The sequence below is a fragment of the Periophthalmus magnuspinnatus genome, chromosome 1 (assembly GCF_009829125.3).
Source record: "Periophthalmus magnuspinnatus isolate fPerMag1 chromosome 1, fPerMag1.2.pri, whole genome shotgun sequence".
NCBI classification, from domain to species: domain Eukaryota; kingdom Metazoa; phylum Chordata; class Actinopteri; order Gobiiformes; family Gobiidae; genus Periophthalmus; species Periophthalmus magnuspinnatus.
In genome coordinates, this window is record NC_047126.1 from 33,070,409 (window position 1) to 33,084,605 (window position 14,197).

The following is a 14,197-nucleotide window of genomic DNA, read 5'->3' on the forward strand; positions in this document are numbered from 1 at the left end:
ACTCTGATAACTCCATCCCATTGCTCACCAGAAACAGCACCACGCTCACTCCGATGTAGGCGAACACGATGCACATCCAGATCTCGTAGGCTAGAGGGTCTAGGAAGGAGAAGACGCCTGGTTTGGACTTCTGCGGCTTCTTGATCATGATGGAGATGCCCAGGGACATGAAGGGCTTGGAGAAGTCAATAACCTCCTCCCGCACTAGTGTGATGGTCAGAGGAGCTATGGCGATGTCTGCTTTCTGTGCAGGAGACACAGGCATCAGAAAGAACCTGTTAACATGTCTTAAAGTGGGACTAAAGACCTGAACCTCGCCCACGGCCTCAGTCCAAAAGAGCTGCTAAATTGGGCATTGCCTCGACAGTTAACGGGGAGGTTAAAGGTGGAGGAGGTGCAGAGTATGGGGGACTGAGAGCATGAGGGTAGAGGAGGAGTGGTGTCTGGGGGACTAAAGAGGAGAGATCAGGGGGAGAAGCGGCAAGGTCTGGGGGACTAAAGGGGGAGAACCTGGGACTTTACCTGCATTTTGACGGAACAGGGTCATGTGTGAACAAAGCCAGAAATGATTTCTCTGCATTTTTGATCTGGTAATTTGCTGGGTAAATTCCAAGGAATATGCAGTCACACAATATGCATATTTGTGAATAAAGTCAGAAAATTGTCAGGACCATAGCTTGGTTTCTTTGGTCACGAGCCTGGCGTCCTTGCTTGCAAGCTTGGTTTCCTGACTATGTTCCATTCTCATTCAATTTAACTGATGCTGCAGCTTCTTGCTATGTGAAAGAATGCAGAGAACCGAATGCCATGAACAGGGCAAACTCTGCAATGTTCTGAGACTCTTGCATGTGTGAACGGGCCTTATACCATCTACTTGTAGAATGTGCAAGCTTGTGTCACTCCCTCACCCCATACACCAGCTCTCCAACCATCCCGTTCCAGATTTTGGTCTCAGCATCACGAGCCCCGTACTTGCCATCCCCAACAATACGCAGCTGATAGCGGATGCCACAGTGTTTGGCAATCTCTGCAGCCAGGTCCACACAGTACCCTGGAAGAGAGAGAAGGTTTTTAATTATAAGAGTATATTTAGTCTATTCAGACATTGGTATTTCATGTTTGGTTTCATAAAAAATGGACGTGGCTCTTATAGGCTCTTACTTCTCTTAAATATAAGATTTGGGGAAATAATAATAGTACACACAGTTTCTAATAATCATCTCACATTCTTTTTCAGTTTGCACAGCTCATTCAACACATGGCCAGATTAATCTGGACCCTAAAGTTACTTACCTTGTGCACTAAGGTAAATTATTACATTCTTTGTTTATTTATAAAATCTTTTCAGGATTAATATAGGACATGCCTACTGAGATAAACATACAGATTGAGACCACCAATGACCCTGTCTATCCAGGTGATATAGTGATTGGCGACAATGAGGAAAAGAGCTTAGACCTGACTCCCCCTACAAGAGGACTGAAAATCATGCTAGCAGTGGTCTTTGTCTTCCCCATGCTTACAGAATTCAAACTCCTGTCTGTCACTTTACCAGTGATGCTTTGGGGATGTCTGACTTTCTCATTCAGGAAGTCAAACACTTCTCAATAAAACTTTTAAAAGACCACTTTCAGTCAGTGCCCTCCAACATCCATCCCTAGAGGGCACTGAGGTGGATCTTGTGGCTTTTTCATTGGCTATGAATTTTGAGAGGCAATAAAAATACTGCAAAACAAAAAAAACATGTTTCTTATTTGAAAACAATGTCTAAGTTTTGATCCTTAAGGTATATTATAAGGTAAACTTATAAAAGTGGGAATTGTGGTTCTTGATGGAACAAAAAGTATTGTTGCCTGTTCTGGGGTGAGGTGACTTAAGTTGACAGGTGGGCTCAGGTGACCTGGGTAGACATTGAGAGTTAGAGGTTACTCATTTAGAGGTTACTCAGTTACAACTGAGTAACCTGAGTTTGGTCAAGGTTATCTCCACTAAAGGGTGTATTCAGCATAAATTGTGCAAATTCTGCAATTTTTGTGCTAATGCTAAACTCTCTTATGCTTTCTGTTATTAACATCTGCTTGGACACTAACATTAATGTTTTTTTAGTAACATTTGAAGTGTTTATTCAGTGTTGCTGAATTATTTATGAGAGTTATAAAGTTATCTTAGAAGTAGGATAGAATGTAGCCTACACAATTTTGTAATTAAAGACATTTTATGAGAAGATTGAATAATGCCTTTTACCCTCATAACGTTCGTTGTCTTGGAAGAGCTCTGCGTTCTTCTTGAGCATGACATAGGGGGCCTCCTGTACGCACATGCACACACACACACACACACACACCCACACACACACACACACACACACACACACACACAAACATACATGGTGGTTAAGTTGTGTTTTGGGTCCCATCTTTGTAGTCTGTATACACTTAGATCTTACCAGAATGGTGGTCACGATAACTGTCTTGTTCTCCATCCCCATGGTGTCATTGGGGTACAGGTCCGACTTGGTTACCACCATCTTGTCAAGCTCGTTCCAATAACCAATCTGGTGCACAAACGGAGCATGTAAACATTGTACCTGATTTAAACCTTCTTAAAAACATGAAAAGCAGCACTTTTTTAAAAGGTTTGCAGTGGTCCAAAGTAATTCCTCACTGACCTTATGCATTCAGAGCATCCTGATTATTCTCCTCAGTGAGTTTATAAGCACGTTTCACAACTCTCAGAGACCAGAGCAGAGTTTTACCACCACAGTAAAGTTAACAGTATCTAACGCGCACTTCCTGACTATTGGACAACTAATAGTTTGCAGTTAATGTCATTAACATTCGTTGGGGGTGTGATTCTAACTGGAGGCACTGCTCTGTCAGAAGCTCTATTAGAGTTTAATCTAAGCCTTTATTTTAACACAATCTGACCAGAAAGACTTGGAACCACAACAGGTGAGAAATTATTTGTGTTATTAAACTCTCTCAAACATGACATTATAGTCACAAGTTAGCTAGAATTAGCCAACATTATTGTTTTTTCAGCTAGTCACTCTCACCTTTTTGTTGTTGGAAATGAAACACCTAAACAGGACCATAAACACTCATATCAGTTGTAGGCACCTGAAAATGCCCAATTTAAATAAATTTTGTATTTTTTTCTTGAGTTTTCAAACTGTCTTAAACCTTTTTGAAAATGTTTGCTAATGTGTGCATTGTGTCACCATGGTAACTGCTGAACATGCCACCACAGCAATACATGTAGAACATCTCCAGCGTGATGTCACTGCATTGATAAAACAGTTTATAATTAGCTGCAGACAACATTATTTTGACCTCAAGAGCTGCTGATACAATATGTCTGAACTGGGGCAAGATTTTGCTCAATTACATGAAGAAATGGTTCAGGCCCCTTAAATTAGTGCTTAAATATACATAAATAAGAGAAGCATAGACTGACATTCATCAGGCCTGCAACATAGCTCTCTGTTAAATAGCAGCATTGTTAAATCAATGTTTAATCTGCAAGAAACATGTACTTCTCTTTTTAAATTTTTACCCCAAACTGCCACTGGCTACTGAGGTAAAACTTTGCCAAATATTTACCACAGGTCCCGCCAAACCAAGTCTGATTTAGAAAATCAAGGAAACCTGTCATATGCACTCTAATCATCTTTTACTGAACATTGTTGTTACAGAACAGCAGATTTTCCAACCAAGACATCCCGACATCAAAGATTTAGAAAACAGTGTCTTGAATGAGCCTGGGACCTGATCTATCTTTCATTCTACACAGTGGAGGGAGAATAAAGTAGTGGCCCCAAAAATCTCCATGAGTCACTGCTGGAGGACTGTTTTTAGGTCAGAACATTTTCAAAATTACACCATAATATCACCAAAATAGCACAAAGCATTGCAAAATTAGTGGAATGTTTCTATTTCTTGTAACTCAAATTAGATGATTTCTATAAAGCTCCAAGTCCCAACTTCACTTTCTATAAATAAAAAAAATAGTTCATAAATTCATACAGACTACACTCAGAATATGTTCAGCCAAATTTACATAAAAGTTGGATCGCAGTGTGACTCTGAAGTGCTGTATGTTTGAAAGTTTTCTCCCCGACAAAACCCACAATGTCGATGAAACGTTCTGCACCGTCAAATTTCAGAAAAGCTTTAGACTTAAGTGTTTCTCTGCACGGAGAGGCACCTCTGTGGATACTGCTGGAGCAGAGGCACGAGAACAACACATTTAAAGTGAACATCGAGGAAGAGGGATATAATATATGAGTGTTTAAACAAGAGAGAAATGTGAGAAAATGTTAATGCCTGTGTGAGAAAAGTGTATAAAGTGTGTGGTGAGGGGTTTTACAGCTGCAAAACATAAAGAGTAATTGTAAAAAATAAAGCTGATACTAAAAGAAGTGGCCTGAGGAGTTGTGACGTCATCCAAAGTGTTCAGCTCCATCCAAAAGAAGACAAGCCAGGCTAATTTGGAGCCAAGTTCTCTATTTAGAATTTCGAGTGTTAGTATCTTAGCAACCAAGGAGCCAACCAGGAGCAAGCAGTACCTTAGTGAAGGTACACGCTCACACACATTGCCCTCATTTGTTTGGCAGGGACTGGGCACTTAGCAATGTTCCCAGTAGCCTCAGTACAGATATATTATATGAGCAACTCTCAAAATATGTCTGTTGTGTACTGTCTTCATCTAATTATAAAGCGTTTTATTGTCCGATAATCAGGAAGTACGCGCTTGCATGATAGTTGTTGTTAGCTTTACTGGGACGGCAAATCTCTTTGAAATTAGATTTTAGGTCAAGGTTAGGCAAGTAATAAGTAAGGTTAGAATCACTCTCCAAGGAATTAAAAGTCAATATAATGTCCCCACACAGCCTGGAAACCTGTGTGTGCAGGCATGTGTGTGCACGTGTATGTGTGTGTGTGTGTGTGTGTGTGTGCGTGTATGTATGCGTGCATGTGTGTGTATGTGTGTATAGGTACCTTAACAGGGCCGTTGTTCTTCAGCTCCATGATGGTCACTGAGTAGTTGACTCTTCGGCCATGCTGGTCAAACTGTATATTCCCCGTGAGTCCATCCACACGCACCTGTGCACACACACACACACACCCCCACACCCACACACACACACACACACACACACACTGCTCAGACCTGGTCCTGGGGCTCTGAGTCCACGTCACATAGCTCTAGTCATAGCTGAAGTCCTCAGCTGTTACAGTCTGAGTGTTTCAAAGTCCTTCAGTGTGAGGCCTTAGCGCTGGAACAGATGAACTGGGTTACTCATATTAATTAACCACAGTGGAACAGTTTCTGGAGGTGGCACCTCCATGATTTCATGGAAATGAGCATTCTCCATGGAGACAGATGAGTTTTATGCCTAAAATGTTTTTATGGCTAAAACGTTACAGGATGGGGCTTTAATTAAACAAAAACATTTCCAAGTTTTATAACATTTTGTGGGGTAACAATACGGTTTATAGCTAAAACAAAAAAGTCAACTTACAAATTTCTGCCGACTCATCATTACAAAGTCATTGTGAAGTTGTTTTGGTCTCATCTGACCCAGTCCGGTCCTAAACATATACACAAACCTTGTGCACTGCAATTCAGAATCTTTGCTCTTTTTGTTTTTGTTTACATAAAAAACTAGTTAGAGCCAGATGAGCAAACTTACTCTAACGCCATGGTCATATTGGCCCCACACCTCACCCGTTTGAGTGCACGCTCAATCTCCACACCCTGGGCCCAGGGCACAGCCGGGTTGGCCAGGCAGTCTCCGGTGTTCCCACGTCGGTTCATGTCAATCCGCTGTTTGTAGAGGAAGCGGAAGGCCTCAGTCATCACATGCACCGCGTCATAGGTCAAAGCCGACGTATACTGGACCAAGAGCACAAACGGGTGGCATGTTAAGAGCGGGACCCTCTTCAAATGAAACATTCAAAATAACTGCGCTCTCTATAAGCTACTGTCTGCTGGGTTTGCAAGTATTAGTTCACTTTCTCCATCACTAGTGAATAATAATAATAATAATAATAATAATAATAATAATAATAATAATAATAATAATAATAATAATAGATCATACATGACTTTATTCCCACCTTAATATGACTTTTATGAAAACAGCAACAGACTGCAGAATCTCTCCTTCAGAATAGAAAAAAGGCCAGATACCTTTATTATTCAGTAGTTTTGACATTTAAGTATTTGACTTTGCAGGAGGAGTGAAGCAGTTCAAATGAGGCTAAAAACAATTATGTGTCACAATTAATGCATTGGATTTATACAGGACCTCTCAAGATGGACAGAAACGACAGCTGCCAATCTGAGCCATCAGCACCATGCACAAACCAAATTAATACACAGGCAGATGCTCTAACCATTGGGCCATTGTCGACCCAAAAAATTAAACTTTCTGAAATTTAAAAACACTGAGAAGCGTTTCTGTGTTACCGCCAGCTAGGATCACTAGTATGAGTGTTTGGGAGTGTTTCAGGAGAGAAGACAGTCTAAAGGCAGGATTACTCAACCATGTGTGAATGAAACTTAACACTACACTAGGTATATTTTTGTAAATTAAAGTTGTTACAGACCCAGTTGCACTTTCTAAACTTTTTTTTTATTCACTACCATTCTGTTCTGTATGAAATTTACATAAAGGCTTCATGTTGCAGCAGTTTGTCCTCAAAAATCCTTACAGTTCACTGCTTTTCACTGAGGGTCTGCTGGGTGAGGGGAGGGGGCACACAGATGGATCACAACATCTGTGCCAGTTATTTTTGACAGTCTTTCAATATTATTTAAGCGTATCTTCTCCAGGCCATGCAGGCTGAGCACTCACCCGGATGCGTGCGTCTGCTCCTGGGTACTCTTTCTCTTCCAGAGCCTCCCATCTCTGGTCAAACTTGGCAACCACAGGGTCATCGAAGTCTACAATCTGAAAGCCAGACACATTGGCTCCTCCATACTGGATTTTAGACAGGTCTCCATCCAAAAAGCCCTTTTCAAACACAGACAGAAACACAAACTAAGTCCTGGAGCATTCACTGCATGTGTATATTCATCTTGATATCAGCAGTTCAAAATTATCCTTCTACTCTTAGGTTCAGGGGCTGTCTACACTTAAATTTTGGGATCTTCTGTTTTTGGTCATGAGTCTTAGTTAGATGTATGTATGTATATATGATATTATATAAAACTAACATTAATGAGCTTTTAAGTACGCGATAACAGTGTCCTCTTTTTATTTTAGTCTGAGTTGTAATTGGATTGATTCATGCATGTATGAGTAATACTTCATTTAATACACGGTTACCATAGACTGTATAAAGAAGTAAGAAGAAGTGGAGTAAGTGAGTGTCATGTCGCCCATAGTGTCCAGCTCCAGTTAAATGAAACTCATCAAGGCTAGAGCAGTTACAGGGGCCAATTTGGACCAAGTTCCATATTTGGAATTTCAGCCATGAGTATCACAACAACCAAGGATCTGGAGACTGTTGAAGGTCACGTCCTTTCCTGCTCATACTGCTGGTTTTGCAGGGAGAGGGCAGTTAGCAACGATGTCATTCAAACCTGTTGCTAACACTAGCGGGAGCAACCTTGAGGAAAGAAGGCACCTGATTTATCTATTACTAATGTTCATATTTTTATTTATGGACAAAAGAGTGAAATAAAAACTTCTTCTTCTACACTTTTGTTCGAGGGTCTTCTACACTTTGGTTTGAGGGCTTTCTACACTTTGGTTCGAGTATCTTCTAAACATTGGTTTGAGGTTCTTCTACACACTGGTTCGAGGTTCTTCTACACTTTGGTTTGAGGGCTTTCTACACTTTGGTTCGAGTATCTTCTAAACATTGGTTTGAGGTTCTTCTACACACTGGTTCGAGGTTCTTCTACACTTTGGTTCGAGGGCTTTCTACACTTTTGTTCGAGGTTCTTCTACACACTGGTTCGAGGTTCTTCTACACTTTGGTTCGAGGGCTTTCTACACTTTGGTTCGAGGGTCTTCTACACTTTGGTTCAAGGGCTTTCTACACTTTGGTTCGAGGGTCTTCTACACTTTGGTTCAAGGGTCTTCTACACATTGGTTTGAGAGTCTTCTACACACTGGTTCGAGGTTCTTCTACACTTTGGTTCGAGGGCTTTCTACACTTTGGTTCGAGGGTCTTCTACACTTTGGTTTGAGTGTCTTCTACACATTGGTTTGAGAGTCTTCTACACTTTGGTTTGAGGGTCTTCTACACTTTGGTTTGAGTGTCTTCTACACTTTGGTTCGAGAGTCTTCTACACTTTGGTTTGAGAGTCTTCTACACTTTGGTTTGAGAGTCTTCTACACTTTGGTTCGAGGATCTTCTACACATTGGTTTGAGAGTCTTCTACACTTTGGTTTGAGAGTCTTCTACACTTTGGTTTGAGAGTCTTCTACACTTTGGTTCAAGGGTCTTCTACACTTTGGTTTGAGGATATTCTACACTTAGAGGGCCTTCTAGACTCTTCTACACTTCTACAGTTTGTTTAGGAGCCTTCCACAGACACTATTTATCAAAAGTACATATAGTGCATTGTCTCACCAGGTTGCCAATGATGTAGTGGTATCCTTTAACATGTCTCCCAATGGTGATCACCTGTGGGGAGAAAGTAAATGTTAATAAATGTCACTTTTGAATACATCTTTTCTACCTGTATTTAATGCTTTACATTATGAATCCATGCACCCATTAACACATATTCACACAGCAGTGAGCATAGACCCTGGAGGAGAGATGTTACATGTGTCTTGCTCACTAGAACATAAAAAACATCAGATCATGCTACTGCGTCCAGATTCACCTGCTCCAAGATGTCTTTGACTTTGTCCTGCTCACAGTCCAGGATGATGCGCCGCTCTTTCCGGATCTCCAAGTCCTGAATCAGAGAGGTAGGTCAGCAGCATGAGCACGTGCACCTCCAATGGACCAGACCTGGGTTTATATATATATATATATATATATATATATATATATATATATATATATATATACCCTGTGTGTGTGTGTATTTTTATTGTTGTGTGTGCCTCCTTGGGGACTGCAGACGGAAAGTAGCAGAAACTAAGTTTGGGCCTTTTTGTGCAGAGTTTGCATGTTTCTCCTTGTGTCTGTGTGGGTTTCCTCCAAGAACTCTGTTTTTTCCCCAAAAACTCCTCCAGCAAAGAGCAAAGATAGTCTTGACCAAGCCTGGATCAAGGTCTGGAGACGGTGTCCAATTATGTCCAATACCAACTGTTCACAATTAGGGCTTCTTCTTATAAAATAATGAGCCTCACCTGGAAGAGCGAGCGGTATGCTTCATCTTTCCTCTCATCTTTCAGCTCTCCCACGTTTATCGCTGTGACAACCCACTTCTTCTCTGCTGCAGTGTCCAGTATGACCTGCAGCGTAGACAACCCTAAACACAGCAGACATCATCTTTCAGTTCATCATGCTTAGGTGTAGTTATATACTGATAGTTTTCAGTAACATCGCTTGTGTTCTGCTGGGGGTTAGTTACTATGGTGATACACTATACAAACATGGAGGAACAACCACTTAAAGGTTACAGTATGTAACTTTCAGGAGGTATCGTGTCAATTCCTTGGAAATAGAAAGTTAAAACCACACTTTGGAACATTCTCTATAAAGATATGTTTTATGGCATATTGTGGAATATTATGGCCAAAGGAACACAGTAAGGATGCATGTTTTTCAAAGGTTTTCAGTTCAATAAAAACAACCTAAATGAAAAGCACTCTTATTTTTGTCTATTTTATTTGACTAAAAAGTTACATACGGTGGCTTTAAGTCTTTCCATATTCAGAAATAAGAAAAATCCCTCATTTGTCCAGGAGTGGTTCAATGTAATGTCCCTGCTGGTGATCTGGACTATGTTTTTTTTTTTTTATCAAGACATTTCGGCTCCCATCCAGAAGCCATTTTCAGTTTGATGGTACTGGCTTGAGGCGCTGGGATTTATGCGACTCTCTGATTTCACTAAGTCCAGCCCTGCCCTTGTTTACCAGCTCACATCTTTATGGGCCATTATGTCCCTATTGTGTCGTGGATCTCTGCTGGATGGGACCCGAAACATCTTTATTGTCTCCAGTGAAAAATTGTCTACTGTGAAAAACCCAAAACAAAAAATAATTTAAACAACACACTTTCAGGAGCCTGTGATAAATACAGGCATCTAATTTAAATTCAAATAATTTTATCAAATTTTCTATAAAAAAGTGCGAGTGACTAACTATTGGCTAATGTTAGCTTGTGTCTTATTTGAGGACGACTTGGTTAACAGGACAAATCAGGTCACTTGTTCTAGGCTAGTTCTTAATGTCAGATTATGTTAAAACAAAGCTCAGGGTAAAGTCTAACTTGAGTCACACAACTTCAGACGGAGCAGAGCAGTGCCTGAAGTTAGTTTGACCCCTCAAGGAATATTGATAACATCCCTTGAAAGTTCCTTAAGGACGGAGGAAGGAAGTATGAAGTATGACTATGAATGATGGATACCTCTTACACATACAGTCATTGAGGGTGATGACGAGGATGAGATGGAGAGGCTGAAGAGGCTAATGTTTCTGCTGCTGGACAGAAAGTGCATTTATATGAACAGACAAGGAGCAGACTGTGATTAGTTGACAGGTGACGATCGGACATTCAGTCTTCCTATTTTTTAGCACCTCTGTCGCTGTCGTAGAGATAAGCAAACTTCTCCCACTTGTAGTACTCCACCAGGGACACCAGGGGGCCCTTGATGTCCGGCCTCATTTGCAGGACAAACTGGTTGGTGCCCTCTATGGGGAAGGAGGGAGTGATGAAGGACACGTGGAGCGTCTCGCAGAACGACGTAATTGTGTTCACCGACTTCTTATCGTAGAATCCGAATATGGCAAAGACACCTCGGGAAAACTGGGAACAAACTGGAGAAGGAGGAGTTTGCATCAGAAAGCAGACTGTTATCTATGACACCTGTGGATCATGATGTTATAATATTCACATTTTAAATCACAATACAGTGGTCCCTCACTTATCGCAGGGGTTACGGTCTAAAAAAATCTAAAATATGCGAAATAAAAAGTAGTTAGCTTTATTTTTTACAATTATTCTATATGTTTTGCAGCTGTAAAACCCCTCACCACACACTTTATACATTTTTCTCAGACATTTTCTCAACATTTTCTCACATTTCTCTCTTGTTTAAACACTCTCAAAGTTCAAACCTTTGTAGATGCCTTTTGTTTCATCATTTCATCGACATTGTGGGTTTTGTCGGGGAGAAAACTTGCAAACATACAGCACTTCAAAGTCACACTGCGATCTAAAATTTATGTAAATTTGTCTGAACACATTCTGTACTGTGCAGGAGACACAGCACAGAGGAGACTGATGGACAATGGTCTACAGTCCAACTGCCAATCACGACGCAGAATACAATGCACGCTCATACACTGTAAAAAAAAAAAAGCAGTGTACTGGTACTGGGGGACGGTGTAAACAGGAGTTGATCGGCAATATGGCATTTTAAAATAAGTGATTAAAGATTGCTCAAACATGCACAAATCACTCCAAATACAACTTCGAAAATATGACTTGGTTTAATGGGATAGAATCTGTGGTCAATATTTATAATAATTTTACAGTTAAGTGGCACTTTGTGAGAAAAAGTTGAAAAGAAGAGTCGGAAAATAGAGGACGTAGCACAGATTTCTACATCGCATCCAAAATGCAGAGACAATTTACAAGCAAGGAAGACATTTTTCTGATAGTTTAAACCTTAATTTAAAGGTTTTTTTGTTTTTTTTTGGCTTTCTACCATTTTATAACGTGGTTCCCTCACTAAAAACATCCCTGAAGAGGTTTTAGATGTCACCCATGCATGTTTGAGTATTTTAGCCATCTCTCCCGGGCCGTATTTGAACCCTCCTTACATTTAGCTGTATGATTCTGTGCAAAGCTCCGCCCACAAGCCTACATCACCTACACTCCCACACAAGAAACATGACTTTAAAAAACCCGATGCGATGTACAGTACTGTCATTAGTGGGAGGGATGCTCTGATGGGGAAGTGATTTGACACGGAGGGCAAAGGGAGGGGGGACGTAGAGCAGCAAAAATGAAAGTAAAACATGTTAATACGTTGTTTTTGGTGACTATAGCATTTTCAATACAATAAAAGTACCATACTGATCTAAATACGTTATGTGTTTTGGTAGTTAATATCCCATAGAAGAATAACCCCTCTTTAATAAAATAATAGTATTTTCATTTATTAATTTTCAGTCCTGTTCAAAAATGTAGTGGAGTAGAAAGTACAGATACTGCTCTCAAATGTACTGAAGCTATGGCTGCTTGTTTGTGGAATAACCTCTACATGTGTTACATCTGCTGAATGTAACTAAACAGGAAGTCAAAATATAATCTTCACCAACTATTAACTAACTATTTTTCAGTAAAATGAGAGGTCTGACCTGTTGTAGGCACATTTATGTGTCCAACTGAAAAAGAGGCCTTGGCAATGCAGTCGTTTCATCTCATTTGTAATCAGAACCAGTGTCTGCCAACCTATCAATAATGTGCTTTACCGGCCCACAAAGCCTCTCAAAGCGCTCCACTGTAGTCATCATTATTCATCCACTCCACACAATGTAGTGGGAGCTACTATTGTGGCCTCAGCTGCCCTGGGACAGACAGATGGAAGTGAGGCTGCCAAACTGCACCATCACACCACACTCACAATAGTCAATGTGGGTGAAGTGTCCTGCCTAATGAGAGTTCCTACTAGAGACACCCCACTGTTGCACCTGATTTTCCCAGAGGTCTGCCATCCAAGTCCTGACCAGGCCCAGCTCTGCTTAGCTTCAGGGATCAGACAAGGTCAGGCTTTGCCAAGGCAGTGTGACCGCTTAGCCTTCACTTTCTCATTTATAATTAGATGCAGTCAGCACACAATGGTCTCATTTTAACCCTAAGAGCTGCTTTTGCAATGTAGGCTAACTGCACTGGGACCAGACAGATACTGCTCAGCTCCATGGAAACAGTCTGGTACAGCCACATGTGACCCTGAGCTGCCATGAGCCAGACTGACATGACAGCACCATTTACTCTGTAACATCCACGTGGAATCACTCCCTTTTAGTTAGTTAGTTAGTTATTTTATTGTTCCCGAGGGGAAATTTGTCTTCACAGTCAAATCACAGAGAAAAACGCCATACATACATACAATGCCACACAAACACATCACATATATTGGACAAACACAAGGCAAGTAACCAGACCTTGTGCTTGTGTCTGCTGTACAGTAATCTATGACACCTGGGGATCATTATATTATAATTTGCACATTTTAAATCACAATATTAATCTAAAACAACTTAATAAAAGAAACAGGTCCACTGACTTTCAGTTTGGGAAACTGCGAAGTCCAATGGGACCTGACATCACCGTAAACATCATCACAACAAAGTGGCTACTGTTGACCTCTCCTATGGATTATACCAGCCAAAATGACCCCTCAACAAGAACAAAGGCTGTGTCCGACTGTTCACTATAACCCCTCATTTACTACACAGTCCCACACTCTTTACAGACTATAATGCACACACTCACAGACACACAGTTCACTACATTCAAATCATGTGACTCTGATGTCTGGGTGAAAAAAGTCTAAAAACTAAAACTAAACTCTGCTAAAACTTGATTTGTGTCATAAATACTGATCAGATTGGAGTGGCACAGATGTATTTATGGACTAATCACAACCATAATTTTTTGTCAAGCTGGATCGTACATAAACAGACTGGATTATCTGATTTTTGTCTGAGGTGTAGAAATTATTGCTCTTTTACAGCTAAAGCTAAAGTAAGCAGCCAACACTGGAAACTTTACACTACAATGGTTTATTTAAGAGTTAAGTTTTATTCATAATCAGCATCAACAGCGCGATAAACCAGTGCTTCTCTCTGCTGCTGTTTTTCCGCCTCTTGCAAGTAAGTAGAGAATACACTGGTCCCTGGTTTATCACAGGGGTTACGTTCTAAAAATAACCCACAATAATAGAAATCCGAGAAGTATCAGCTTTATTTTTTAACAATTATTCTATATGTTTTGCAGCTGTAAAACCCCTCACTACACACTTTATACACTTTTCTCACACAGGCATT

General features: G+C 40.6%; 2 protein-coding genes across 2 annotated transcripts in view; one reads left to right on the forward strand and one right to left on the reverse strand.

The window, feature by feature from the left end:
* LOC117373264 (protein CutA homolog) overlaps positions 1-14,197 on the forward strand; it is a 109,153-nt gene that overhangs the window by 77,906 nt on the left and 17,050 nt on the right. The window lies entirely within an intron of this gene.
* The window catches only part of LOC117374808 (glutamate receptor 2-like), a 28,967-nt gene that overhangs the window by 12,145 nt on the left and 2,625 nt on the right, over positions 1-14,197 (reverse strand). The window contains exons 3-13 of the mRNA XM_033971009.2: positions 10,718-10,957; positions 9,326-9,447; positions 8,851-8,925; positions 8,592-8,645; positions 6,863-7,021; positions 5,731-5,898; positions 5,001-5,105; positions 2,447-2,554; positions 2,245-2,308; positions 909-1,051; positions 29-244 (exon numbers count right to left, since the gene is read on the reverse strand). Coding sequence (XP_033826900.2) covers positions 29-244; positions 909-1,051; positions 2,245-2,308; positions 2,447-2,554; positions 5,001-5,105; positions 5,731-5,898; positions 6,863-7,021; positions 8,592-8,645; positions 8,851-8,925; positions 9,326-9,447; positions 10,718-10,957 — 1,454 coding nt within the window. The remainder of the gene's footprint in view (positions 1-28; positions 245-908; positions 1,052-2,244; positions 2,309-2,446; positions 2,555-5,000; positions 5,106-5,730; positions 5,899-6,862; positions 7,022-8,591; positions 8,646-8,850; positions 8,926-9,325; positions 9,448-10,717; positions 10,958-14,197) is intronic.